This window comes from Mastigoproctus giganteus, chromosome 9 (genome assembly GCF_048544385.1).
Source record: "Mastigoproctus giganteus isolate SK-2022 chromosome 9, ASM4854438v1, whole genome shotgun sequence".
NCBI classification, from domain to species: Eukaryota; Metazoa; Arthropoda; class Arachnida; order Uropygi; family Thelyphonidae; genus Mastigoproctus; species Mastigoproctus giganteus.
The window spans coordinates 129027344-129053472 of record NC_143583.1 but is presented as its reverse complement, the minus strand read 5'-3'; the positions used below and the strand labels follow the sequence as shown (position 1 = coordinate 129053472).

The following is a 26129-nucleotide window of genomic DNA, read 5'->3' as shown; positions in this document are numbered from 1 at the left end:
AAATTTATTTTGGCAAATTAAATAATATATCTGATCATTATTTTGCACTTGTGTGAGAAAATGTGGAGTTTCAATTATTTATTATATAAATAATGAAAAAATAATAATAATTGAAATCGTTGAAAGCTAATTTCACTTCCATTAGTTAATAAAAAAATTATTATTTCTTATATACGTCACATTATTAGTGTGTTTAAGTGTTATTAGATGGCGCAATAGTCGATGTCCACCATTTATCTGTTGGTAGCCAAGGTTTTGCTTTTTGTCGGTAGATGGAGCCACGGATCATTACATGGTAACCTAGATACGACTATCGGAAAATGAGTGTTTTTCTCGCTGTTACAATTGACATTTACCGAAAAAGTGCTGATGAAGAAAATGGATTCATAATTGTGGGTATTATTTATCGGGAAAAATGGGGAAAAGAAGATTGGACTTCTTTGTAGCTTTAGCGATCTCCATGTTGAGAAATTAGTAAATGTTTTCATCGAGATTCGTAAACAGATGTCAGGAATTTTACGTTCGCCCGGGAATGAATGCGATAACGGGGGAAGATGTATTGCAGCAATGCAGAGAGACCAGTCCTTCCACATCCAGCAGGGTGCACTACAAAGCAGTATGCCAGGTAAGATTTATGTGTTTTCTCTAGCCCTGTTACGGCTCACAAACGCATTCGATACTTAGGATGACAACACACGACAAGAATTTGTCTGGCACTCAACGCTCGTGAGGAAGGCATCCCCATCGAGTCAGGAATAGACTTTATCTCTAAATATGCACATTTTCCGAGAAAGTTCTGGGCAGTTTTGGAAATCAATATTCATGCAGAACAGACAGTATTGAAATTTTAAAACATAAGTGGGTTTGGGTTTTTTTTTTTTTTTTTTATGAGTCAGTGTGCAACTCAGGAGGCGAATGAGCAACTGAGCAGTGTGCTCATTTGCCTTGTGGCTGTGTTAACAAAGGTCAACGATTTTTGTACCAACACATCGATTTTCGAAATTGAATTCTGCCAATGTACTTAGAAACTTATTCTTAGCCAACTCCGATTGCTTTCAATTTTGGTTCATCGATTGGAAGCTGTGGTGTGCGCTGATTTCATCACCGCGATTGAATCCTTGATAGACCCAAATTGGGAGTTGTGTAAAAGAAATTCATATAGAATGAACGGGAATTTTTTTGGACTTGGAACACAGGTTGTCAGAGGCGGATCCAGGCATGGCTAAAAGCGCTTGATCTCTTGGTTCCTTCGAGTCCAGGGACCCCAAATACCTAACTGTATTTTTTTTGTGTGTGTTAGGGTATTATTAATTTGTATATTTTTTAATTTATTGTTTACAGCACATGAAGGCACTCTTGACATTCGAATTTTTAAATGATTAACGGTTACTAGGATTTTGATGCAGTTTTTAACCAAAATCCTTAATGATAAACGGTTATTACTACCTTAAAGCAGCTTTTCAACTAAAATCCTTTACGAATCGCGAGGTTTTCACGATTAGAATGTTAGTGGTAGTGGATGCTGCACTGGCTCTGACACGACTCTGGTAGAACTAATCTCACGCCTTTCATAGTCCAACAACGTTCTAAAGTATATTCCTAAAATATTATGTATGGACACTGTGATTATTATCTTTATTAGCAATAAATGGAATATTGGTGAGATAGGGGCTAATAGCTCCTCTTAATTTGACCGGTTACGTTATTCAGGAAGTGACCACGCTGATCTAACCTACTATGCCATGTGCATTATACTAATTCCTAAAAAGAGACCCACTAAGAAAGCCAGTCCTGGACCCACAAGAACCTAGATCTGCCCCTGCAGGTTGTTGTAGGGTTTTAAAGCGCATCGACAACTTAGGCCATATTGGGCATTATATAATGTCTGTAAATTGCATGTGTTCTCTGTTCGGTTTGCTGGACGAAACCCCCAAGGGGAAGCCATACTACTTCAATGAGACCGACTAACTCGGTCACGTTGTGAAAAAGACCTGTAAAAATCCTTCGCGTCATTGACACGATTAGAACTCAGGTCTTTTCCACCCGGTCTGGAAAACAGAACTGTAGCACGATTACAATAGTGGCTTTTTGAGTAATCTGTTAAATAAACTGTATTGCCAAAAAGTATCCGCATATCCATGGGATTTGAAAAAAACTTAACCATGCCTGTCATCTACGTGTCAGGAATACGTAGAAAAACAACTGCATCACGCTATAAGCAGATCAACGAAATACAGTAGATGGGTGATTTCCAACAGGGAATCACTATATTAGCAATCAATGTGCTCGTGCCATTCCAATAAACGCATTACATCAACGATGGCAGACAATCACCAAGAGAAACGTCTGGCGCTACTGCAACCGGAAATGTTTGATACAAAAGAGACGGGGTGCACTCAAAAGAGTGGTACGCATAGATCCCATCAGTCCTCACCTGATATTAGTACGAAGACGATGAGTAGAGTGCCGTGTAATATTGGACCGGAACCTTGGAAAATTGTGTTGTATAGTAACAAATCAGCCCACTACTACCGATGGTCATAATAGAATAACCCACATGCTACTAATGGCATTTGTATAATGGATCACCAATTTTTGATAATTTTTGACCACTACTCTAAGAGTCACAAACTCATAAGAGCTTGCGGAAAGCACCAGCTGCCATCAGGGAGCTGGCAGATCACGTGTTTTTCAAAAGTTATCAAGAGGGCTGGTCGTGGTTTTGGGGATAACAGACGTGTTCAGTAATGCGGATGTTGCGCCATCGAATCTGTACAATGACCCAAGAAAAGTACAATGACTCAAGAAAAGTGAAACCCTTTTTTCACTCCGTGGCTGAATTAGTCGGTTTCGGGCGTAGGTAGCAAGGTTTTCCCCCCAGAAACTGGGTTTTTTCGTCCAGCAAACAGGCAAATCGAGCAGAGAACACACTCAATTTACAGACAAAATAAATATTGGTAGATGCAATCATTTACAGGGTACCCTAATATCATAATTTGGTGGGTTTTTTTTTTTTTTTTTTTTGCAACATGCCCACGGAGGCCTTTGTGTGTGGGGTAGAAGCAACACGAATCCATGGACCTATCATGGATGGTGCCACTATTCAGGCAAGTGGCGGTAGTTGCTTAATATGAGCATGTGTTTCTGGCAAGGACTAGAATCGTTCTTGCGTATGGACGAACTTTTCACCGGCGAGGTCTACCGACACCTCTTAGAGACCATGTGCACCTCTGTCATGTTGCATTTTTCCTGGGACAGAAACGAGATCTTCCAAGATGATAACACACCGTGTCATCGGGCCCGCACTGTGCACGAGTGGTTCGAGGAGCACAGCGAAGATATCACTCATCTTGATTAACCTCCAAATTCGCCTGACCTTAATCCAATTGAACACTTGTGGGATGTTTTGAACAGGAAGTCAGGAGTATGGACAAGCAACCGTCATCTGTTCTGATATTGTGAAAAATTTTGGCTGTTGTTGTAAAATATTTAAACGACCATAACAGAACGGTTGCAAAACTTTTGTTGGGCCTCCATAGCAAGGTGGTCAAGCGGAAGGGTACAAAGGTGCACGCGCTTTGAGTGACTGTGCTTCAAGCCGAGAGACTACTAAATACAGTAGAATGTTCTTGCATTCTCTCTAACTTGTGAACTCCTCTGACCTTATGTGGTCGTTCAGGAGTACAGAGAGAAAACGTTTGAAGTGAAACTTCTTTAAGCGAGCCCCAGGCAGTTTTCACATGAGAATAACTTGCATCCGTGGACTGACATTAATCGCCACGAAAATACGACACGAAATGACGTGCGCCGTATGTAGCAGCGACGCATGACGCAATGAATACCCCTACAGCCACTCATACGCGTGTCGCGTTTACGTTTTAAATCGCTGTATCTCAGCTTCTAGCAGTCCGATTTTAAAAATTTAAAAACCAAAATAATTCTTTCGTCATTTTCTACTGTATTTCATAAAAATTTTCGAGGGAAAAAAAATTTATAACTCAACATGTTGAAGCTAATAGTGAGTGTTGTAAGACGTATAGAGCACGTATACGTGCAATGCGACCACCGACACAAAGACCGCCGAGAGTTGTAGTAGTAGGGTTTTTAGAAGCATCAGCGACTAAGGCCATATTGCTCTGTGTATACTTCTGTAAATTGCGAGTATTCTGTGTTCAGTTTTCTGTTTGCTAGATGAAAAACCATGCTATGCTCGCCTGAGACCGACTAGCTCAGCCACGTTTTGAAAAAGGCCCATAAAAATTTCTCACGCCATCGACGCGACTCGAACTCAGGTCTTTTCCACCTTATGTAAGGAGGACGGTGATTTTACTAACTGTGCTACCCACGAGTAGATAGTGGTGGAAGCCTGTGACTCCTAAATACGCTTAATGACTACATCCACGAGTTATTTATCCATTTATTATCCATTATTTACTTATTTTTATGACTGTTTTAACTACGATCGAATACTTTTTAAAATAGGTTGAGCGGGACTTTCATTGGAGAGCAGTCTGTGTCAATTATGACCTAAGGAACAGGAAAACGTAGTGCAGGCTAGGGCGAATTTAATGGCATACAACTCGGTAGACGATACGTCCATCGAGGAGTGGTATTGCAAACCTGCTGTGCCTATAACTGCGTTTTTTTAGAACCATCAATATATATTTAGTATATCTTGATACAATACTTGGGACGCGTTCGGTTGCCTGAAATCAAGAGTTGCTGTTGAGTGTTTTCCGCATTTATGAAAATACAATGGTGTGCAAAATTTAAGGACCAATCAAGTTTTCACCTGTAGCTTCTAATAAGAATGGCCTGGATATGGGTAAAGCATACCAAAGGAACCTCGTGAGGTGCAGAAATGATGAAGGAAAACAACACCGACACAACAACCGAAACAAAACGGTACAGAGGGACTTTATTCAAATATGGCAACATAGCACTGGCTGCCATGATACAGATGCATCACTGCCAAAGATGGAACAAAGGGAAGAGGTGATCCTCAGTAGGAGATATGGCCACCCCTGATATCGATGCGGGCTTTGTACCTCCTGTCCATACTTAGAACAATGTTGTTGATAAGTTCTTGTGGTAACATCGTCCATTCCTCTGTCAGCACCATCTTCAGCTGGTGAACATTTTCTGGTGGGTGTGGATGTGCCGCTAGGCGTCTCCCCAGAGCGTCCCATATGTGTTCGATGGGATTTAGATCTGGAGTTGTGTACGTCCATCCAAGATAACGCCTCCCTAGAGGAGAACACCTTGACCGCCATATCGATCCCTTTCAGTGATGTTCGGGAGTGATGCCGTGTGCCAACCTCTCGCCAGATTAGTTGACGTCCAGAATCGCTGCTGAGACTAAATCAACTGTCATCAGTAAAGAGTATCTTAAGTAAAGATTTTGTGGTTGTAACCTTTAGAAATAGTGTTGGTCCTTAAGTTTTGCACACCAGTGTAGCTTAACCATTAAACCCATCCCTGTAGAGTGGTGATTAAAGTCTATAATGTTCTGAACTACAGCCCTCGTGGGTAGCAGAGTGGATATAATCGTCTTCAGGTCTTTTCCACATCTGGTGGAAAAGACCTGAGGTCGAATCCCGTCAATGACACTAGGAATTTGTATGGGTATTTTCACAACGTGGCTGAGTTAGTCAGTCTCAGGCGGGATAGCATAGTTTTTTCTCACAGAAATACGGATTTTTCGTCCAGCCAACAGAAAATCGACCACAGACCACACGCAATTTACAGACAGTATATAGGGCCTTAGTTGCCGATGCTCCTACACCTACTACAACCAACGAACTTCAGAAGAACACAAATTCCATTATAGCGAATACCATTTGAATGAAAATTTCACTACCTCGAAAATATTTCTAATTTCTGTCTTCTTCCCTTACTATTAATTCTTTAATAGCCTCGTTTCATCGAAATAGTTTTAACAAATAATTTCAGTACAGCGAATTATTTTGAAAGTTCACCTAGACCTAAAATATACTGGCTTACAAATATATTTTAGGACCATTTTATTTTATCCCTGCGGTAGAGTGATATGTGGAAAGAAACAAACTGTATGATTAAAATATTTTTCTAAAGTCGATATTTTAATAATATATTATTAATTTTCTAATAAATAATTAATAATAATTTTAATAAAATAAAATATTTTAATGAAATACGATATTTTAATAAAATAAAATATTTTAATGAAATACGATATTTTAATAAAATAATAATATAAAAATAAAATAAAATATTTTAATAAAATACGAGTTGATATTTTAATAAAATCCCTCATCAGAATGAAGAATTAATTTATACAAATAAAGTAATCTGAAATAATTTTTTTACGATATTCATTTTCAGTGAAATTTCGGTCCTGATTCATACAGTTCCAGTTCTTTGTAACGGGATTTCATTAAATTGTCTTTTATTGGAGAAATTAATTTTTTATTTGTTTATTTTAATAAAACATCCCCTCTAAAAGTCTGACTAATTAAATGCGATTGTACTTCCTTCATCTTAAGCAGTAAAGCACGTTCGTGCGCTGTCTCTAGGAAGTTCATTATTTCACTGGAATTAAAAATCACGAATATCGGAAACTGTTTCGTTCTAGTGCGCGCATGCTCATTGTATCGCCATCAACGACTTCATTACTATGGCAACAGTTGAGCTGCCATTAGCCTTCGGCTGATTATTATATCTTATTTTCTACAGTAATGATGGCTATAATAAGCCATTATTATATCTAATTTTATTTTTCGCTGCGGGTCATAGACACGACCATGTGGGATTAGTTGGTAGGTTGTTGTTGGGTTTTAGGAGCATCAGCTACTAAGACCACACGGTCTGTAAATTGCGTGTGTCGATTTTCTGTCTGCTGGATGAAAAACCGTGCGCACTCGTTTGAGATCAACTAACGCGGCTACGCTATGAAAAAGGCCCTTAAATTCCTCACATCATCGACTGGACTCGAACTCAAGCCTTTTCCACGAGGGAGAGTTGGTAGGCTTCGTATTTTAGTAGTACAGTTTTACGAGTATCAATTTTTCTCCTGAAGTGAACCAGCGGTTCATGTGCTTCAACATTTAAACGTGAATCCCCTCAATGACGCAAGGAATTTTTAAGGGCCTTTTTCACAAAGTGACTTAGTTAGTCTGAGGAGAGGATGTCATGGTTTTTTTACTCTGGAAAACGGGTTTTCATCCAGCAAGTTGACCACAGAACAGACGCAATCCAACAAGTTTTGGTTGGGATTTTGTTCTAATAGAGTCAGCTTTTCTGTACTTTTTGGGACTACAGACATCGGTGAATGGGATCGGAGTGGTGGTGTTTTGAGACAGTTAGTAGGAATTAGTTGGTAATGGTTGTGTGGTAAGCGTCAATTTATTGTAGAATTGCTGGACTAAAGGTCCTTGAGCCAACAATTATAGCACACGCAATATTTTGTCTCCCCGATATGTTATTTGTGACACTTAAAGGACGTTGTGGGATTCAGTCCATACTTTTACAGACGAATACGAACTGCAAGGGCAGACTGTTGAACAGTTGGTAAAGCTGGCCTAACTGAAGGGAAGTATAATGGCGGATAAGAACGGTGCACGTTTCTCCACTTCCTGGAACAGAAGAAACACACAATACATTATAATTAATTCTCTGATCGAGTTGCCGTGAAGAGTGTCAGGAGCCCTCTAGCGGATCATGATTTGCTCTCTTTGCAGTATATGTGGCTCATTTGGCATTCTTGTTATCTTATCAAAATACGTGGGTAGTCTGAGAATTTTCTGTTTCTTATCTGCAGATGCAATCGGCGTCTGCTTGTTGTTTGGAGTTCGTGCCGGTTTTATTAGTTTAACAATACGGTAGATGAGCGGTTTCGGTTGCACGCTCTGATAGGGCTGCCATTAATTAGTGCGGGATCACAAGGTCGGAGACAGGAAGAAAGAGGACAATTTTCTATTGGGCTCAGTGGTGTGGTGACAGTGTCAGCCTGTTTCTTCCAATGCCGCACGTCGCTAATTGTTGAAATAACCTTCGTGTAGTAACTGTAACTATGGTCATTAGCGCCATCTCTCGCCGCCTAGCGAGACATTTTTTCTTTTTCCTTTTCATTCGGTGGTCACGTGTTGGCGTTTTTGCATCTACCGCGGTAACGTCGTGCGTTTATTGCGGTGGCGAGTCTGTAAACATGCAAAGACGTCATTAATATATATTTTTTGCTCTTTATATTCTAATTGAACGAAAGGGTTATAGTTAATTTCGAATCTGTCATACAAAGCAGCACACCTGTTCCGCTTTCTCATAAGAAAATCCGACCTTATCGCATATCTGAGCGCGTTTCTCCGATTTTTTGTGGGGTGTGCTGGACACTGTCAGCGCGCGGTTCCCGTTTCTCGCTGTTTTTATCAATAAACGGCCCCATCTCGCATTAACACTAAAAATAGACTGATGAAGACATATATTGCGATGTGAATTTGGATCTGCACGTATAATTCACTTTTTTTTTTTTTTTTTTAATTTCTGGTTATTTGTTTCTTCATTGATTCACTGAATTTTTTCATCCATTCATTTTATTACATTTTTTCTTCTCGTTTACTTCTTTTTTTCTTTCAGTTCCGGCTTTAATTGTTTTAATTAAATTGAATCTCATATGCTAAATGCTTATTACACTTTTTTCAGAACGATTTTCATAGAATTCTCTCTCTCTCTCTCTCTCTCTCTCTCTCTCTCTCTCTCTCTCTCTCTCTTTCTCTCTCTCTCTCTCTCTCTCTTCTCTATCATATTTCTCCTCTACGTTTCTCCTTCTCTCCCTCTCTCTTCTCTATCTATGTTTCTCTCCTTCCCTCTCTCTCTCTCTCTCTCTCCTCTATCATATTTCTCCTCTATGTTTCTCCTTCTCTCTCTCTCTATCTTCTCTATCATATTTCTCCACTACATTTCTCCTTCTCTCTCTCTCTATCTATGTTTCTCTTCTTTTCTCTCTCTCTCTCTCTCTCTCTCTCTCTCTATATCATATTTCTCCTCTATGTTTCTCCTTCTCTCTCTCTTCTCTATCATATTTCTCCTCTACGTTTCTCCTTCTCTCTCTCTCCTCTCTCTCTCTTTTTCTCTCTCTTCTCTATCATATTTCTCCTGTACGTTTCTCCTTCTCTCTCTCTTCTCTATCTATGTTTCTCTTCTTTTCTCTCTCTCTCTTTTCTCTATCATATCTCTCCTCTATCTATGTTTCTCTTCTTTTCTCTCTCTCTCTCTCTCTCCTCCTCTATCATATTTCTCCTCTACGTTTCTCCTTCTCTCTCTCTCCTCTATCTATGTTTCTCTTCTTTTGTCTCTCTCTCTCTCTCTCTCTCCTCTATCATATTTCTCCTCTACGTTTCTCCTTCTCTCTCTCTCCTCTATCTATGTTTCTCTTCTTTTGTCTCTCTCTCTCTCTCTATCATATCTCTCCTCTATCTATGTTTCTCTTTTCTTTCTTTCTCTCTCTCCTCTATCATATTTCTCCTCTATGTTTCTCTTCTTTTTTTGTCTCTCTCCCCTTCTCTATCATATTTCTCCTTTATCTATGTATCTCTTCTTTTCTCTCTCTCTATCTTTCTGTCTTTATACTCTCGCTTTTGTCTCTCCCTGTCTTTTGTCTTTCTTTCTTTCTCTCTCTCTCTTCTTTATCTTTCTCTTCTCTCATTGCCACCTAAAGCTACCGATTTTTGTGGATTTTTCAAAAGGGACCAAGTTCACTCACTCTCTCATATATATATATATATATATATATATATATATATATATATACAGTATATAATTTTCCCCCTTTAATTTTTGTACATATCTTCCTTTCTCTATCTATCTTCATCTCTCAGTCGCCATATATCTATCCATTTTCTCCTCTAATTCTCTCTCTCCAAGTTCTTCTTCTAACTAACTTGGTCCCTTTTTTCTTTTTTTCCCCCTTCTCTTTCGTTTCTTTCTTCTCTTCACCTCCTTCCGCATTGCGACGCAAGGTATCATTTTCTCTTAATCACCATCTTTCTTTCTCTCCTTGAGTCTTAAAAGTAAGCAGAAAAAAAAAAAAAAAAGAATTACTTTTTAAACTGTAAATATTCATTGTTTGCGTTCATTTGTCTTCGGTGTGACCTCGTTAGGGAGGCCACCCTCTGAAAAAAAAAAAAAAAAAAAAAAAAACGCCAGCGATTGACAATTCAGTACTATTGAGACAATTGCTGCCATATAAAAACACTTTAAAAACCCACAAAAATGAGTAGCTTTAAATGGCAAACCTATAAAGTAGAACAGAAACTAGAACACGGTCAACAGTGGACAACTATTATCTTTAATACCCACAAAGAGAAACAACACCAAACTGCCTCCCGAAGTCCGTCTGGCAACCATAGCAATAAAAATCCGAAAAGAGAGCAGAAATGGCCCGAGCATTTGAAACAACAGATTAACTTAATATTTCGCGGGATTTCTTAACCCACGGCCATACACATCCATTTGCACGACCTCACATTTTATTGCCTGACTCATCACCTGCATCACATGACCTGCCAGTCGAAAACAACACGGTGGTCACGTAACTTGGCGATAAAAATAAATAAAACTTGTTCTTCATCTCGAAGGCTGCAAACATGTCTTCGTATCTTGGAATCGTATTATCAATTCAGATCACAAAGACAGGCTACTGTCGTGTGCTACCAACTCGAAAAGGTACCGATACCAACTCTTATAGTGCTCGTGGGACTTTGACATAACTCAGACGCGAATAGTATTTCTTATTGAGGACGGTAGATGGCGCCATCTGCTATCGTGACCTTTGAAGTAAATTCCAGCATTAGAACTATCAGGAGCCACGTAACATTTTTATACGAATCGGCCCTATGGAATGGGTACAGATGAAGCAAATTAGTCTGAATAATAAAGTAGTAAATAGATAAAACTGGTTCAGAACTCTCCTACCAAACTTCCGGGACTTAAAATTGTTATGAACGTGGGTCTGACAATACCTTTATTCCGAGTTGAAGTTTTTCTGTTGTTTTTAATTTTTAATTATTTCCTTTAGCCTAAAATTCATAACAAGCGCTTGAAATATCCTCCTCCAGACAGGATGAATCTCTTTCATCGACGAACAAGTGAGTCTTGTAGACGAAACTTTATAAACAGAAAGTTTCAAAATATCAGTTTAGAAGCCTTCGTCATCATTGCGTTGCTATTCGATGAAGATGAATCTCGTCCATTTGATGATGAGCTTGATTGACTGGGATGGTCAGAGCCGTCCGTCAGACTGGTTCGTTGGTACGCAAGTTCGGTGATGAGATATGCCTGAGAATGGAAATTTATTCCGTACGCTTTATTATCTCAATTGCATTGGGTAATATCAAATCATGGGCATGGATGAGCGAATATGATGGCATCTGATCAGATTGCTTGAGATAAACACGTTGTCTCATGTATTGGCCTTGAGATCTGAATATTGGATTTCGCTGTAGATAGTGAACGAGTCACTAGCTGTCCTATTCGTTCAACACGTCATCAGTAACCCATTCCTACTTGAGGGAGGTGGAGAATACCGTGGACAAAATCTAGAAAGCATGGAGGTGATATTGGCGTCAAACAATATTCGGTAGTTAGCTTTGAGTTGGGCTGTGTATGCCCACCAGATCTCAGTGTACGAATATCATGGCGACAAATGATCCCTTTTGCCAACACGACTTGCTATTGGAATATGAGGCCCTCGACCCAGACTCCCAAACTTGCAATCCGTTATCCTGCACCAATGATTTTCCGGATATTTTTATGAAAATAGGTCAATCCAATAAGCCACCCAAAAATCGGCAACTTTAGTTTTGAGTGGCCATTTTCCAAAGCAGCGCGTGATAACTGACTGTGCGGGCATGAGCTTACACCGCAGACAACTAACTTTTTAAGCAATTCACCAACATCGAGAAATCTGTCAGGTCACAGGATTTCAGGAATAGCAATGTCTAATTGCTATTCGTAAAAAATATTAGTGACTTATTGATGGAAAACTTGGGTTAGGTGTATGTGTTAAACGCCAACGCAATAAGGCATCAATATATTGTATCTATAACTGCGTATGTTATTCAATCGGTTTCTGGAGGAAAAACTATGTGGTCCTAGCCTGATACCGACTAACTCAGCAACGGTGTGGGGAAAAAAAGCCCATAAAAATACCTGGTATCATTGACGGGATTCGAACTCAGGCCTTTTCAATCTGGCTTGGAAGGACGGTACTTATAGCCAGTATGCTAACGGAATGATAGATTGCCCTGGTTTAAGAAGTTTGACCGTTATGTCATTTTCAGATGCGTTCATTAAGACGCTTATTGCCTTCAATCATATCGTGTCCGTCGGCGTATAATAATTTGATTCCGAGTGAAAAAATTTCATTAAATTTTATATTTCGGTCTTTTAGAAAGATTTCTCAATCTGTTCCATTAAAATCGGACCGATCACAAAACTACATCAACTGAATTCTTGCCCAATCGGCTTGGATTTGAATAAGTCTAAATTTGTGATTGCACACGGCAGTTGGTTATGTTAATCTGGGTGGTTGGATGATGCATGATTTGAGGTCATCAGTTTGCTTTGAAAGGATACCCTTCCAGTTCTTGGTCCCACAACCAAAAGCCCAGTGAAATCTCGAAAAGCTTCCTCTTTTCTAATCATAACATCTCCAAATTGTGATCGGTACTGGACCATGTCCTCCAGTAGTGGCTTTTTCTGGGCATTCTCCAACCTCATACTTGACCATCTAATCCAGACATTATAGCATGTATCATGCTGCATGACTCCATAGCACCTCCTTTCGGACAAAGCACTCACTTAAATTTCCGTTTGACATTATGTTGGGCTCTGTGAGCTGCAGTTCTAACATGAAATTAAGGCTGTACAACCTTCTACGGTCAGAAGCCACTCTTAAATTCATTGATAGAAAAAGATGCCAGGACCTTCAACGTCATTATTCGCAAAGACGACCGTATGGGAAGACGTCAACATCTTCATCAGCAATGGCCAATCTTTCTCCGTGTCCCCTCATTAATCCATCTGTGGACAACGTCTGTTGTGGTAAACATTGAAAGGTTCAAACATGACACAATGACAAATTTATACAGCATCCGACAATCAAACCTCTTTAAAACCTAAGTTTACACTGCTCGTACTTTGCAAAAAGCCGATTGACCAGCTTGGCTAACATAGAATAGTGTATGATAGTAGGAGAATTTTATCCTCGAGCAAGTGAAATAAATAATAACAATTTATAAATACTAACAACCGCGTTATATAAAAACAAACATAGAAGCAAATAAATGCGCCAGAGAATACTAATAGGAATTTTAAGGCGATGCCAAAGTGTATTTGATAAAATTGTTTCATGGACACTTAAGGTCATCTAATGAGTGATGCGAAATTCTTGCGAAATGTTACTAAGTTGGTGGACACATTCAAGCATTGAAATTTTGCCAGTAAACAGCTAGCCTGTTTACTTTTCCATAATTACTATTTGGGTCTCTCACACAAAGTTCATTTGGCTTTCTTATCACGGCTAGGAATGTCAAACCCTACTTCAGAAAGTAGTTTAAAGTTGTTTATGGTGATATTAAATTAGAACAGATCTCTTTTTACCAATGATTGTGGTAATTCCATTTCATGAACGTAATAATGTTCTCAATGGCTTCGGATTGATGGAAGAAACAGATGGAGAAGAGTTATAACGGTTGAAATCGCAGCTCGCTTTGGGCTTTGAGAACTGGTATAATGTTCGCACGTTCTGTATGAAATCTTGACAAAAAAATATATATATTTAATCTTGTTTTTGTTGACAATTATTTGGTTTCCGGTTGTTAATATTTACCGATCTGAGCGGAAGGTGTAATATTGATTCGCTTCATCCATTATTAGGGGGCGTTGTGTCAAAACTTGATTTGTTTTTGGATTATTAGCTGTAAATATATTGCTTTCTGCCATTATGGGCTGAACTTCAGTTTACGATATCCCGTTTTAGAATATGTTTAATCCATCATATAAATTTTTACAAACTTTATAATAATAAATAAATAAATAAACTATCAGTTTATATACACATACATCCAACTCTGGACTCAATTCCGATCTATCCTCTGAAAACACAGGACTCAGTCCAGAAACACGGGCTGATTCCTGTGTTTTACTATAAAATACCATTATTTTATATGACTATCATGGATCATACGAGAGTTTTCCTATCTTTAATGATTTTTCGTCGTCGGTCATTACTAACTCGAGGCTCCCCTTTGTTGGATTTCAGGCACATCATGATTTAGACCACATTGCGCCATTGTGTATTTATTTCCATTTACCCGATTGAAGAGTCCTTTAGAAATCTGTCCAGTCATAAATGGAATCGAACCCAGACCTCTCCAAAAGTGTGAGAAGTGAGCAGCGAAACCACTATTACTGTCACGGAGGACAGGCTTTCCGTGAATTCAAGCCAAATGACTCGATGGTCAAGGTGACACAGCGTACAAGAGTCCCGTTTTTTTCTCTCTCTCCATTTTCCTACTTTGCATTATCAGCCATTCTAAGAATCGGTGAAACCAGAAGTTGATCTCACCGATTAAAAGAAAAATTCTCGCTATCACCTGCCTAGTTAAGGGCTACCAGGAAAAATATTTGCATCATTTACAACCCATTAATTGTGATGATAAATAATTCGTTTCAGTGAGAAATCTTCCGTTAACCATTTACTTGGAAATATTAACCAGCAGTTCTCTGCACACCTGGTTTTATTTCAGTGGCCGAACGACACGTTAAAGAGATTGTAAAGGGAATAAGCAATCAACTGATAGACAGAAGGAGATGACCTCATAAGTGCCAACTCATTCGACAAAGCACCGTTAAGCAGTTAAGTGTATCTAATAGTAGGTTGCTCGACTAACCCTTGCAACACGGTTCGCAGGCAATGTAAACAAGAGTGAAGCACGCCCACCTATAAAAGACATTTCTGTCATCGAATCTTCAACCCCAGAGAGTAGAGTAGAGTTGCATCATTGATTTCTGGGAAGTTCGCTGATCTGTAAATTGATGCAATATCTCGGTTTTGTAGATGGCGCCGATTCCCTTAGCTATTCATAAATTCAGATGTTAAGAACTTTGATGAATCTCCAAGAAAATTACATCAAGATTCGTTTCATTGAGAAATCAACTCCACTTTTAAGAAATACAAAAGATTTTACATGAGAAAGTTTGTAATTAGATGGTATTGAATTCAAATATGAGAACACATTTTGTGCGAGACAACCAAAGAAGTAAAATCTTCACGTGCAAGACTAATATCTTTTCTGTTCCATCACCACTCATGAAATCTGGTGACTATCGGCTTGGACCCTTTAGGCAAGATTTTCTTACATAAAATTCGTTAAATGAATATTCTTCCCATTTTCACACTTCCGTGTACACTCACTGCCCAAAAAAATTAGAAACCTTTTGCAATTGGCGTCAACAGATAATTGAACGCACTGTATGCAAATATAAGTTGTCACACGGTATGATTACAAGTTCCCTATTATGAAATAAATAGTATGCGCTTTCCTCTGGCTTCTTAGTTGATCCAGTCATGAGGATGATCTTTCCGATTTTCAGAACGGTGACATTGTTGGAGTACATTCAGCGGGAGCCACAACTGAGAAAAACAAAGAAAATCTCTGGTATGTCTAAAGCAAGGATTCTCAACGGGAACGAAAATTGGTTTTCTATGAAGATGTAATGGAGGATCGTGGGCTACAATATAAAGATTTTGCATTCGAGTAGTACTGAATGCTCCCAGCACAGTCCTCAGGGCACTGTGCTGGATGACATTTAGCCGTTCTAATGTGCTTTTCCTGGTTGAGTCATATACGGAAGAACCATAATCTAAGCGTGATCGGATCAGAGACTTGTAGAGGTCAGTCTCACCCATGACATGGATGAGACTGACCGAAGCATGTTCAACTGTTTTAGACAAGTTGTTCGTAGATATGTGCTTGGAAGTTAAGCTTACTATCAAATCCAAATATCTGATGCTGTTTACTACTGGTATCGGACTATTGTTTAGCTGAAGTTCAGGATGGGAGTGGAGAGCAAGTTGTTTACAAAATTGAGTGGTGGTAGACTTCTGTTCAGCTAGTCGATATCCGTTACGTGTCATCCAGGATTCAATTCTGTTAATGGCAAGTTGAAGTTGACGTTCAGTGGTGTTCATACTTTGCGACTGGCAGGAGATGGCGAGGTCATCCGCATACATATAAGTTTCCACAGTTTTGGGGATGTCTCTGGTTATGCTGTTGCAACGAATTTCCCTTGTGATACTCCTCCTTCCTGAATATGGGGTGTCAACAGTACGTTCTGACAGCGGACCTGAAAAAGAGCGGTGGCGTAGAAAATTCTGAATTATCTGAGGAAGATGGCCCCTTAGTCCTATGTGATAAAGATCCATAATAATACCATGTCGCCAGGTAGTATCAAATGCCTTTTCAATATCTAAATTGACCATGACTAGATGTTGCTTCATGACAAAGGCATTGCGAATATTCGATTCAGCTTTGATAGGACATCAAGAGTGGATCTGTTCTTACGATGGTCACTCTGATGATCTGTTAAAAGGCTCTCTGCTTCTAAGATTCAGGTAAGCCTCGTATGTACCATTCTTTCAAAAAATTTTCCCATGCAGCTCGTGAGAGATATTGGCCTATAATTTTTAGCCAAAGGAGGGTCTTTGCCTGGTTTTGTTATGGCAAGTGTGAAAGAATGACGCCAGGAAAGCGGATAAGCATTTTCTGAGAAGATCCGGTTATAGAAGATCAGTAGGGTACGTAAGTCCGTTTCAAGTAATTGTTTTAGCATGATGTAATGTATGTCATCTGGACCGGCAGCACTATTTGAAGATTTATTTAAAGATTCCTTGAGTTCTGCTAAATTAAACGGTTGATTGCATGGAAATGAGCTGTGTGGAGAAGTTAATTTTGCAGCGTTCTGCATCTGCCTTGATGCCCTGACAGATCAAGCAGAAGCATATATTGTAGAGAATGATTCTGCTAGCGCATTGGCGATTTCCTTAGGTGCAGAAAGGTCTTTCCCATTCCAGCAGAGTATTGGTGAGGGTGGTCGCGAAAATTTTCCATTTAGAGCTTTTATTCTTCTCCAAATGAGTCGTGGGTGAGTGTCTTTGGTGGTAATTGAGGCAAATCGCGTTTGGCTTTTCGCTTAATATGCCTTGCTTTAAGTCTTTTGTATTCGATTAGATTACTGGTCGTAGGAAACTTACGAAATTTGTTCCAAGCACGGTTTTTCTCACGCTTGGCATCAGGGCAATCTGTATTCCACCAGTTATGGTGGGAGCGCTTGTGAGGTCGTGACTTCGGAATTGAATTTTTTGCTGCAGTTAGTATTTGATTGGTAATGTAGATGGTTACGTCTTCAATTGGATTTTGCTGAACATAACTCCTGTCTAACTGGACCTGGGTGGAGTAGCTCTCCCAGTTTGCCTTCTTGAACTTCTATTTGGATCGGTGCTCGAGAGTTGCAATTACCCGCGTTTGTAATGAGCAAAGGATTGGAAAGTGATCGCTGTTTAGAGGATCGTTTATCACTGACCATGTCATGCTTGGAAGAATTGATGGTGAGCAGATTGACAAGTCTACTGCATAGATCCTGTACCTAGGTGAATATAAGTCGGAGATCCAGAGTTTAGTATAGTTAGGTTGTTATCCATGAATGTTTCGATTAATTTGCCTCTTGCGTCAATTGCAGGCGACCCCCATAATGGATGGTGGCCATTGAAGTCACCAAAAAGACAGATTGGAGATGATAGTTGCATAACCAGATTATCAAGTTCTGTATTTGAAAATGGTTGATAAGAGGAAATATATATAGAAGTTAGGGTTATTGATATACCGATTGAAATACGTGCTGCCACAGCTTCTAGACTAGTTTGCAATTGAATTTGCCCCGACGGTATATTTGATTTTACAAGAACAGCTACTCCTCCGCGAGCAGGAGACTCCCAGATTTTGTCTTTTCTATACATTGTATAGTTTGTAAATTTTGGTGAAGCTTGGGATGATAAGAAAGTTTCCTGTAGACATACTCCTATCGGATTGTACTGAATTAGTAAATTTTTTAGGTCGTCAGAATTGCTTCTTAGTCTTCTGCAGTTCCATTGTATGATATTAGAATTTTTAAGTTTAGTTGTAGCGGATTGGTCTGACTGTTTTTTTTAAGAAGTGGAGCATTTCGGTCTGTCTTGCTTTATTTTATATTTTTTCTGGAAATAGGGGCGTACAGAATCCATGGTGTCATTTGGACACCATGGATTCTGTCATGGAGTTCCAAAATGGGCTCATTATCTAAACGCTCATCTACTTCCATACTATTGGTGGGAGTTTCCATTTGTTTTGAACCTGTGTCAGATTTTAGTTTTTCTTTTTCAACATGATGATGGAGTTCCCATTAGGGATGCTTATTGCTGTATTTGTTGATTCGGTAATTTTCACTGGAGGATTATCTTTCTTAGCGGTTACAATTGTACATTTCAACCAATCGCTAGAGAGATGTTAGACGGAACTGAAACTTCTGTTTGTGCTGCAGTAGAAACAAAGTTCCAAGTGCGAGCTGCATAGGAATGTTCACTAAGTAAGCTCAACATTACTTGCCTACGTGCCTCAGGAAACGTGACTTTATTTTCTATTTTGTATTTTTAAATTTTCTTTCCTGTTTTCCCAAGTTCGCAGATTTTGAAAAAGGCTGGGTGGCTTCCTTTGCAGTTCGAACAAACAAGGACTGTTATTGAACAATCTGCTTCAGAATGCTCGGATCCTACAATTTAAATAGCCAACTTTAATTGAGGATGGTAAGTCTGGCGTACTGAATATTAAAATGATGCACCTCGTTGGAGTGAGATTTCCATCTTTTTTAGTGATAATCCATTTCACATTTATAACTTTTTGACTACTGAGTTTTTGGAGTAGCACTTCTTCGGAGACTATAATTAGATCCCACTCACTGATCACACTCTTTGACGAATTTAAGGTTCTGTGGGGAGTAACATACTGTGAGCCCACAAAATGACGTGTTTAAGCTCAATGTTTTGCGGTGGCTGTTTCAATGAGGAGATCTGCGGATTGTAGTCTTTTCACAATTTTTGGTGATCCAGTAATTGTTTCCAAACATTTTTGAATCAAGAATGGTGATAATTTGCCGACAGGTTAGATAGAGAATAGAGAATGAATCATCAAAAATTTGGTAATTCATCATAACATTATGCTTCCCTTCGAAGCCTTTTGGGTTGGTTGGTGTCATGGTCGTTGTCAGGAATTTGTGTTGAGCTTGATGACTCTAAAGGTGGATAACTGCTTGTATCCATGTTAGCTCCTTTTGGGCCTGGAGGTTAATTTTTACCACCCAGGTTACCGGCCCCGCCACGGGGAGGTAGGAGCAGTGCTACTTGGTGGCCAAGCGTAGAGATTAGTACAGTTAGTTAAGAGTATTGAATTAAAGAGATTAATGAGATTAAACAGATTGATGATCAACGGCATACATAATTTGGACAGTTATTAACAAGTACACGGGGAAGAAGTATTTTGCAGCAAAAGAACTTCATAATATAAAACTGTCATGAAATAACATGTAAATGACGATTTTATTATTTCATTCATTTAATTTTAATATAACAAATTTATTTGCATTAATTAAAATACAAAAACAACACTAAAGTACTTTTCCAAAAGAACGAACTTGAAAGCACTTCCAAGTGAACTTTAAGAACCCAACCTTTTCTGTCTTGTATAACAAAAAAAAAAAAAGTATCACTTAGTACAGTATTAGCCATACAGTGTATGAAAGCCACAGGATTTTGCTGCACCAGCTAAAAATAAATAAACAAACATAGATAAGAAATTACAAATTATATTACGCTTCCCTCCTCATGTAGCTAACTATCTAGTTGCCCTTTGAAGTTCTTCAAACTGTCAGCTTCGACTCCCTGCAGAAGCAACTTGTACAGTAATCAGTGACTTGCTGGCTAAAAGAAAAAAACTTCCTACAATCTATTCTAAACCTCATCCCCTTTAATTTGAATTTATAGCCCCTAATTCTGGAATTCTTCATAATAGTAAAATTCCACCTTCATTTCACTAACCCCATTTAGAGCCTTATAAACCTGAATTAGATCACCCCTGAGTTGTCTGGTTGCCAAGCTTTGTAGCCCACATAATCGGAGTTTTTCCTCGTGCGGTCGAATTTTTCCGATCTCAACCATGCGAGTTGTGGACCCTTTCAAAAAGCTCAATGTCGTTTTTCAGATAAGGTCTCCATACTTGGACACAGTATGCAAATGCGGTCTTACCTTATACAGTGGGATTAAGACCTCCCCTATCTTCACAGAATAATGTTCGATAAATCATCGATATGACACCATGGGTCTTCCTGGCTGCCTGTTTACACTGTTCAGAAAACTTCATATCTGCCCATAACGTAACTCCCAGACCTCTTTCTCCTGCTACTGTTTTTAATTCAACCCCAACAAGTGTATAAATTATTTCGGGGTTATACATTATTATTATATTAGGGTTACCCGTAATTGATTACATAAACCCATATTTGTGTCTGTAAATTGCGTGTGTTCTCTGGTCGATTTGCCTGTTTTGCTGGACGAAAAAAACCCAGTTACTGGAGGGGTGGGGGACCTTGATATCTATGCTTGAGACCGACTAACTCAGCCACGGAGTAAACTTATTTTGGGATTGCTATTCCCCAAGTGTAAGACCTTAAACATAGCTGTCACTTTTCTGGCGATTTCTGAAGCCTGTTCAAGTCACCCTAAAGGAACGCTGCTTGGCATTGATCAGTAACTACCCTCCCAATCTTTACACTGTCTGCAAATTTTGACATCACACCCACTATCCCTTCATTTATGAAAACCAGAAACAACAGTGGTCCAAGAACCGATCATTCAAAATCCCCACTTCTGACGTTACACCAATCTGAAGAATATCCATTAATCTTAGCCATCTTCTGCACTGCATCCACCTTGCAATCCTTCTAGTAATCCCAACATGGTTCAGCTTATAGAGTAACCTCTCATGAGGGACTGAGTCAAATTCCTCAGCTCCCCAGGTCTTGGCCTATTGTTATACAAATACATACAGAAAAGAGGATCGGTGAGGCTGTGTGATCGAAAGCCTGTGCTGGCCCCCACCTTACCCAGAACGATAGCGATACCTCTCATTAAAAATGCACTTATCCAGCGCATGTATAATCATGCTTCACGTGATGAGGTTAAAGTCTGCGAGGTGTATATTTACTTCGTATTTTGGAATTAAAAAGTCTTTCAGACATTTAAGACTTTGTTTTGCAAAAGTATTTGCTTTTGCAAAGACAATGATCAAAGTTGTAATTCAGGATCATTTAGATAGAAATGGAATTCCGAAGGATACTTTTTGGGTTTGGGTTTGTAAAGGGAAAATCATGTTTAAGTAATCTGGTTAGCTATTTTGACAGGGTCACTCAAGAGCTGGACTTTGGGAATAATTTTGACATTGTTTATTTGGATTTCACCAAAGCATTTGACTCAGTCCCAAATGAGCGGTTACTTTATAAGCTGGAAAAGGTTGGAATCACAGGGAGAATTCCTTAGATGGATAGCTGGATGGCATCAGGGCAGGAGGGTTGTGATAAATGGTTATTCCTCAGATTGGGTTGATGTAAGAATTGGAGAAGGGATAGAGGGGTGTGATGTCTAAATTTTCAGATGTAAAGATTGGTAGAGTAGTTAATGATTGCCACCATGCAGAGCTTCTTCAGAATGACCTAGACAGACTTCAGGGATGGTCAGAAAGATGGCAGCTATTCTTTTATCCAGCAAAGTGTAAGGTATTGCACCTTGGGAACAGTAACCCCAAAATAATTTATACACTTGGCAGAGTTGAACTAAAGCCGGTAGTGGAGGAAAGGGACTTGGGTATTATGATAAGGTCAGATATGAAGTTCTCCGAGCATTGTAGACTGGTTGCGAGGAAAGCCCATGATGTTCTATCGATGATTTATCGAACAATTGCTAGTAGAGATAAGGATGTCATAATCCCATTATATAACGCTATTATTAGACCACACTTGGAATACTGTGTTCAAGTATGGAATACCGCACTTAAAGAGAGACATTGTGCTTCTTGAAAGGGTCCAGAGTCCGGTAACTCGCTTGGTGAGATCTGCAAAAGGACGTCCATATGAGGAAAGACTTCGAATATGTGGGTTGCACAGCTCGGAAACTAGACACCTTAGAGGGGACTTGATTGAGGTGTTTAAGGCACTGAGAGGCATAAGCAAAATGAATGAGAACAAAATTTTCACGGTTATAAATGATTCTAGAATTAGGGGGCCATAATTTAAAGTTACGGGGGGAGATGTTTAGACTGGATTGCAGGAAGTTTTATTTTAGCCAGCGAGTTATAAATTACTGGAATAAGTTACCTACATGGGTGGTAGAGGCTGACAGTTTGGGGGAATTCAAAGGTCAGCTGGATAATTACCTACGGTAGGAGGGATACGCTTAGGTTTCCCATTTCCTTTTCTCTTATTTATTAATTATTATTATTTTTTTATTTTCTTCTTATTAGCATTTTATTTTTTGTTATTTTATTATTACGGTTATTTCTTTTTTTTAATAGTTATTATATTATTATTGTATTTATTTATTTATTTATTTATTGGCTGGTGCAGCATAATAGGCTTCCTTGCACCATGTGACCATTGCTAATACTAAATACTTGTGGGTACAAGAGAAGACAACAGAAGAAAACTATGTGCAAGCATCTATGATGATTATTTTTTATAACCAAATAATTAGTCGACCCTGATTCTTGAATTTCTGTTAAGAAAAAGAAATACAGAATTGCAGATATTATAAATAAACGAGATGTTGTATTCTTGATCAAATTCATACAGCGTATGGTACGTATGGATGCTTACCATTCTCTCTTTCAAAAACTTGCCTTTAAAATGTCCATGCGGCGCCAGTAAATTCTGTTGAACGCCATTATCACGTTGTCCAAGTGCATCTTTCTCCTACATTGCATCATCCTGCTGTCCTGAACTGTTTTTGTCTACTATCTTTGCCAGCCCGATGCTGCTATTATCAGCTCAACTCACTTCCTCTTCACGCTTTCTTTAAAGGTAAGATATTCGCTATCGAATTACGGGAATTCCCCTAAGCTGCATTCGTCGATCCTATCTAAGGCTGTCTTGCTGATTTTAGAAGTAATCGCGCAACAGATATCATCCAGCTCGAGTGGTCTTTTTATTTATTTATATGTACTGTGTACGTATCTCCCATCAACTGTTAACTAGAGGGTTACATGTAAACATACTGTGTTACTGTTTAAAATGCACTCAGATCTAACCTAGGCTGAACTATACGACTTCAGATAGAAAGAACCAAACAGTTATACGAGGGGCGTTCAATAAATCATCTACCTAAGGTACTTCCCATAGTTATATTTCAATCATTCATGATTTATCATGTTCCTACACATCTCAACTTGAATCATATTAATTTTTAACCCGCTATGTTTTTAGGTTGTGCTGCTGAAACAGAAGATACCTGAATCAAATTATGGATTTGCTGAAATTGGAGCATCGTTCAGCAGTCATCAAGTTTCTCACCAAAGAAGGAAATGGGCCAAAGGCGAGTCATGAAAGGATAGTGGCTGTGTATGGCAACAGTGTACCTTCAGAGTACTTGGTGAAATTCTGGTCAAAACAATTCAAGTGGAGCAGAGAGATCATCGAAGATGATCCACGTCCAGGAAGGCGCTTGACAGTGACCACTCCAGAAATGTGCCAAGCTGTGGAAACCCTTGTGCTGAATGACATGTTTAATGGCGTCCCAAATCTGTAGGGAATGTGGCATATCTAAGGAACAGTTGTAACCATCCTCCATGAACATTTGAGGATGACTGAGCTCAGTGCAAAGTGGGTCCTCAGATTTCTGAACCCTGTGCAGAAGCAATTCAGAGTATGGTGTTGCGAGGAGAATTTAGAGCTTTATGGAAGGGATCCTGAAACTTTCATCTCCACAACTGTTACAGGTGATGAAATGGGCTCATCACTGGGATTCTGAGACTGGAATTCTGAGACCAAGCAAGAATCCATGCAATGGAAGCACAAGGGTTCTCACCGACGCAAAACATTTGGGACACAACCGGCAAGATTATGGGCACCATTCTTTTGGGATACTGAGGGGATTTTGTACATTGGCTACTTGGAACATAAGCAGACAGTCACTGGAAAGTCTTATGCATCCCTACCCAAGGGATGTCAAAGAAAAACGTTGAAAAATTTCCAGATATGTGCTGCTTCTTCAGGACAACGCACAAGTCACATTCATTCTCACAAACCCTAAGGTGCTGTTATAATCATTTTCTCTATGAAAATTCTCAGTTGACGGACATGTGATAAACATAAATTCTTTCCATATATCGTATGATGAATTATACCCACGCACTTTCATACTCCCAAGTGAATGTTTTGCGCATGCGTGTACAAACGATATGGCTGGGGTTTATTTTTTTTTTTTTTTTAATTGGGTATTCACGAGCATAAAAATTCTGAATGTGACTTGTGCCATTCTTAAACACTTTTAATAATTGCATAGATTTCTATAGTCGATTTTCTCGTTTTGAGGGATGAAAAACCTATAATTTCCGGAAGAGGTAAAATCCAAATAAAATATACAACCTTCGCCTTACTAACTTAGTCTCGGTGTGAGCAAAACATGTAAAAGGTCCTTCCATCAAGACGAAAATAAGTATTTTGAATTATTTAAAGAACTCTGGATTTAACTAAACTCGACCAACTTTTTCCCCACGGTAATGACAGTGAAAAGGGACTGACGTTCAATACTGCTAGCTCATTAAGACTCCCGGCCACGAGGGACTTTGTGGCACGTGGCAATTATAAGTCTGGTCAAGGATAACTGAGTACAGCCTACATTTAGTAAAGATCAACACCGGGGTTATTTAGCCAGCAAAAGCGCCACCTTCTATAATCAAAAAGCCTTTGGGCTTTTATACAGAAATATGTGGCGCGTCGCTGCTGGCGTTTTAATGAGCTATTTAAAGCAGCGAGGGACGAATGATGTCATTTGTTTACTCGGAATCACGAGGAAGAATTTAAAATTTCGTAACGTCAATTGCACAGGGACGTTGTAATAAGCAAATGTACGTTGACCTCTGAGTAACAGGACGGCCATTGATGGAGTAAAAATTTATGGCAGATTCCGGTAGCAGTGGTGGCCTGGTTCTCCACACTTCAAAGTAATAGAAAACAAGTCGGTGTGCGGGACCAGACGTGTCAGTGGATCGCTATTTCCGTACTGATGCTAGTCATGTAGTCACAGAGGTCGACACCTGTGTACCCCTGAAGAGGGACGCGATTCATCATTGAAACAGAAGCCATCTTGCTTAACCAGAAGCGTCCACTGCAGTTTACTGATTTTATTCTGGGAACATCTGCGAGTAGGGATAGCTGAAGGTTGCACGCTTGTTTGTGGCTCCTAGGAAATCCGATCAGGTCCCGATCATCATCAGCAGAATCCCAGGGTCTCCTGAGACTGAAAAATGTCAGAAAGAGAATAGAAAATGTTTGTTTTATGGCAACATTAACGTATCAGTTCAGAACTTTGTTCAGCCATTCCAAATTTAATTAAGCTCGGACAAATAAAAATCTGGAAATTATTTCATTTTTTAATACATATTTGTAGACGACGAACTGGAAATCGTTTGTTGCCATGGTATGCTGGAGGAATTGAATGGGAAATATGGTGGATGCGCAGAAAAGAAATGTTCTCGGTACGTCCATATGAAATATTTGTTTTGGTTTTTTTGTTTATGGGCTCGTTTTATTGTCATCAGTTTACTATATAAATCATTATATTAAATCACAGAAGAAACGTGAAACGCGTGTTATCGTTCAACTGTCCTGATATCCAAGAGAAAATAAGTAAAGTGCATTACAAAAATGTTGACTGCATACTACTTGACAAGTCTATTGATTTATTTTATTTAATAACAGAAGATCCATGAAATACGTGTTGCAGTTTAATCTTACAG

General features: G+C 39.1%; 1 protein-coding gene across 1 annotated transcript in view; it reads left to right on the top strand.

The window, feature by feature from the left end:
- The first annotated feature begins 447 nt into the window (after positions 1–447).
- The window catches only part of LOC150080722 (uncharacterized), an 82904-nt gene continuing 57222 nt past the window's right edge, over positions 448–26129 (top strand). Inside the window, exon 1 of the mRNA XM_090381849.1 lies at positions 448–625. Within this exon, the coding sequence (XP_090237975.1) occupies positions 479–625 (147 nt within the window). The 5' untranslated portion in view covers positions 448–478. The remainder of the gene's footprint in view (positions 626–26129) is intronic.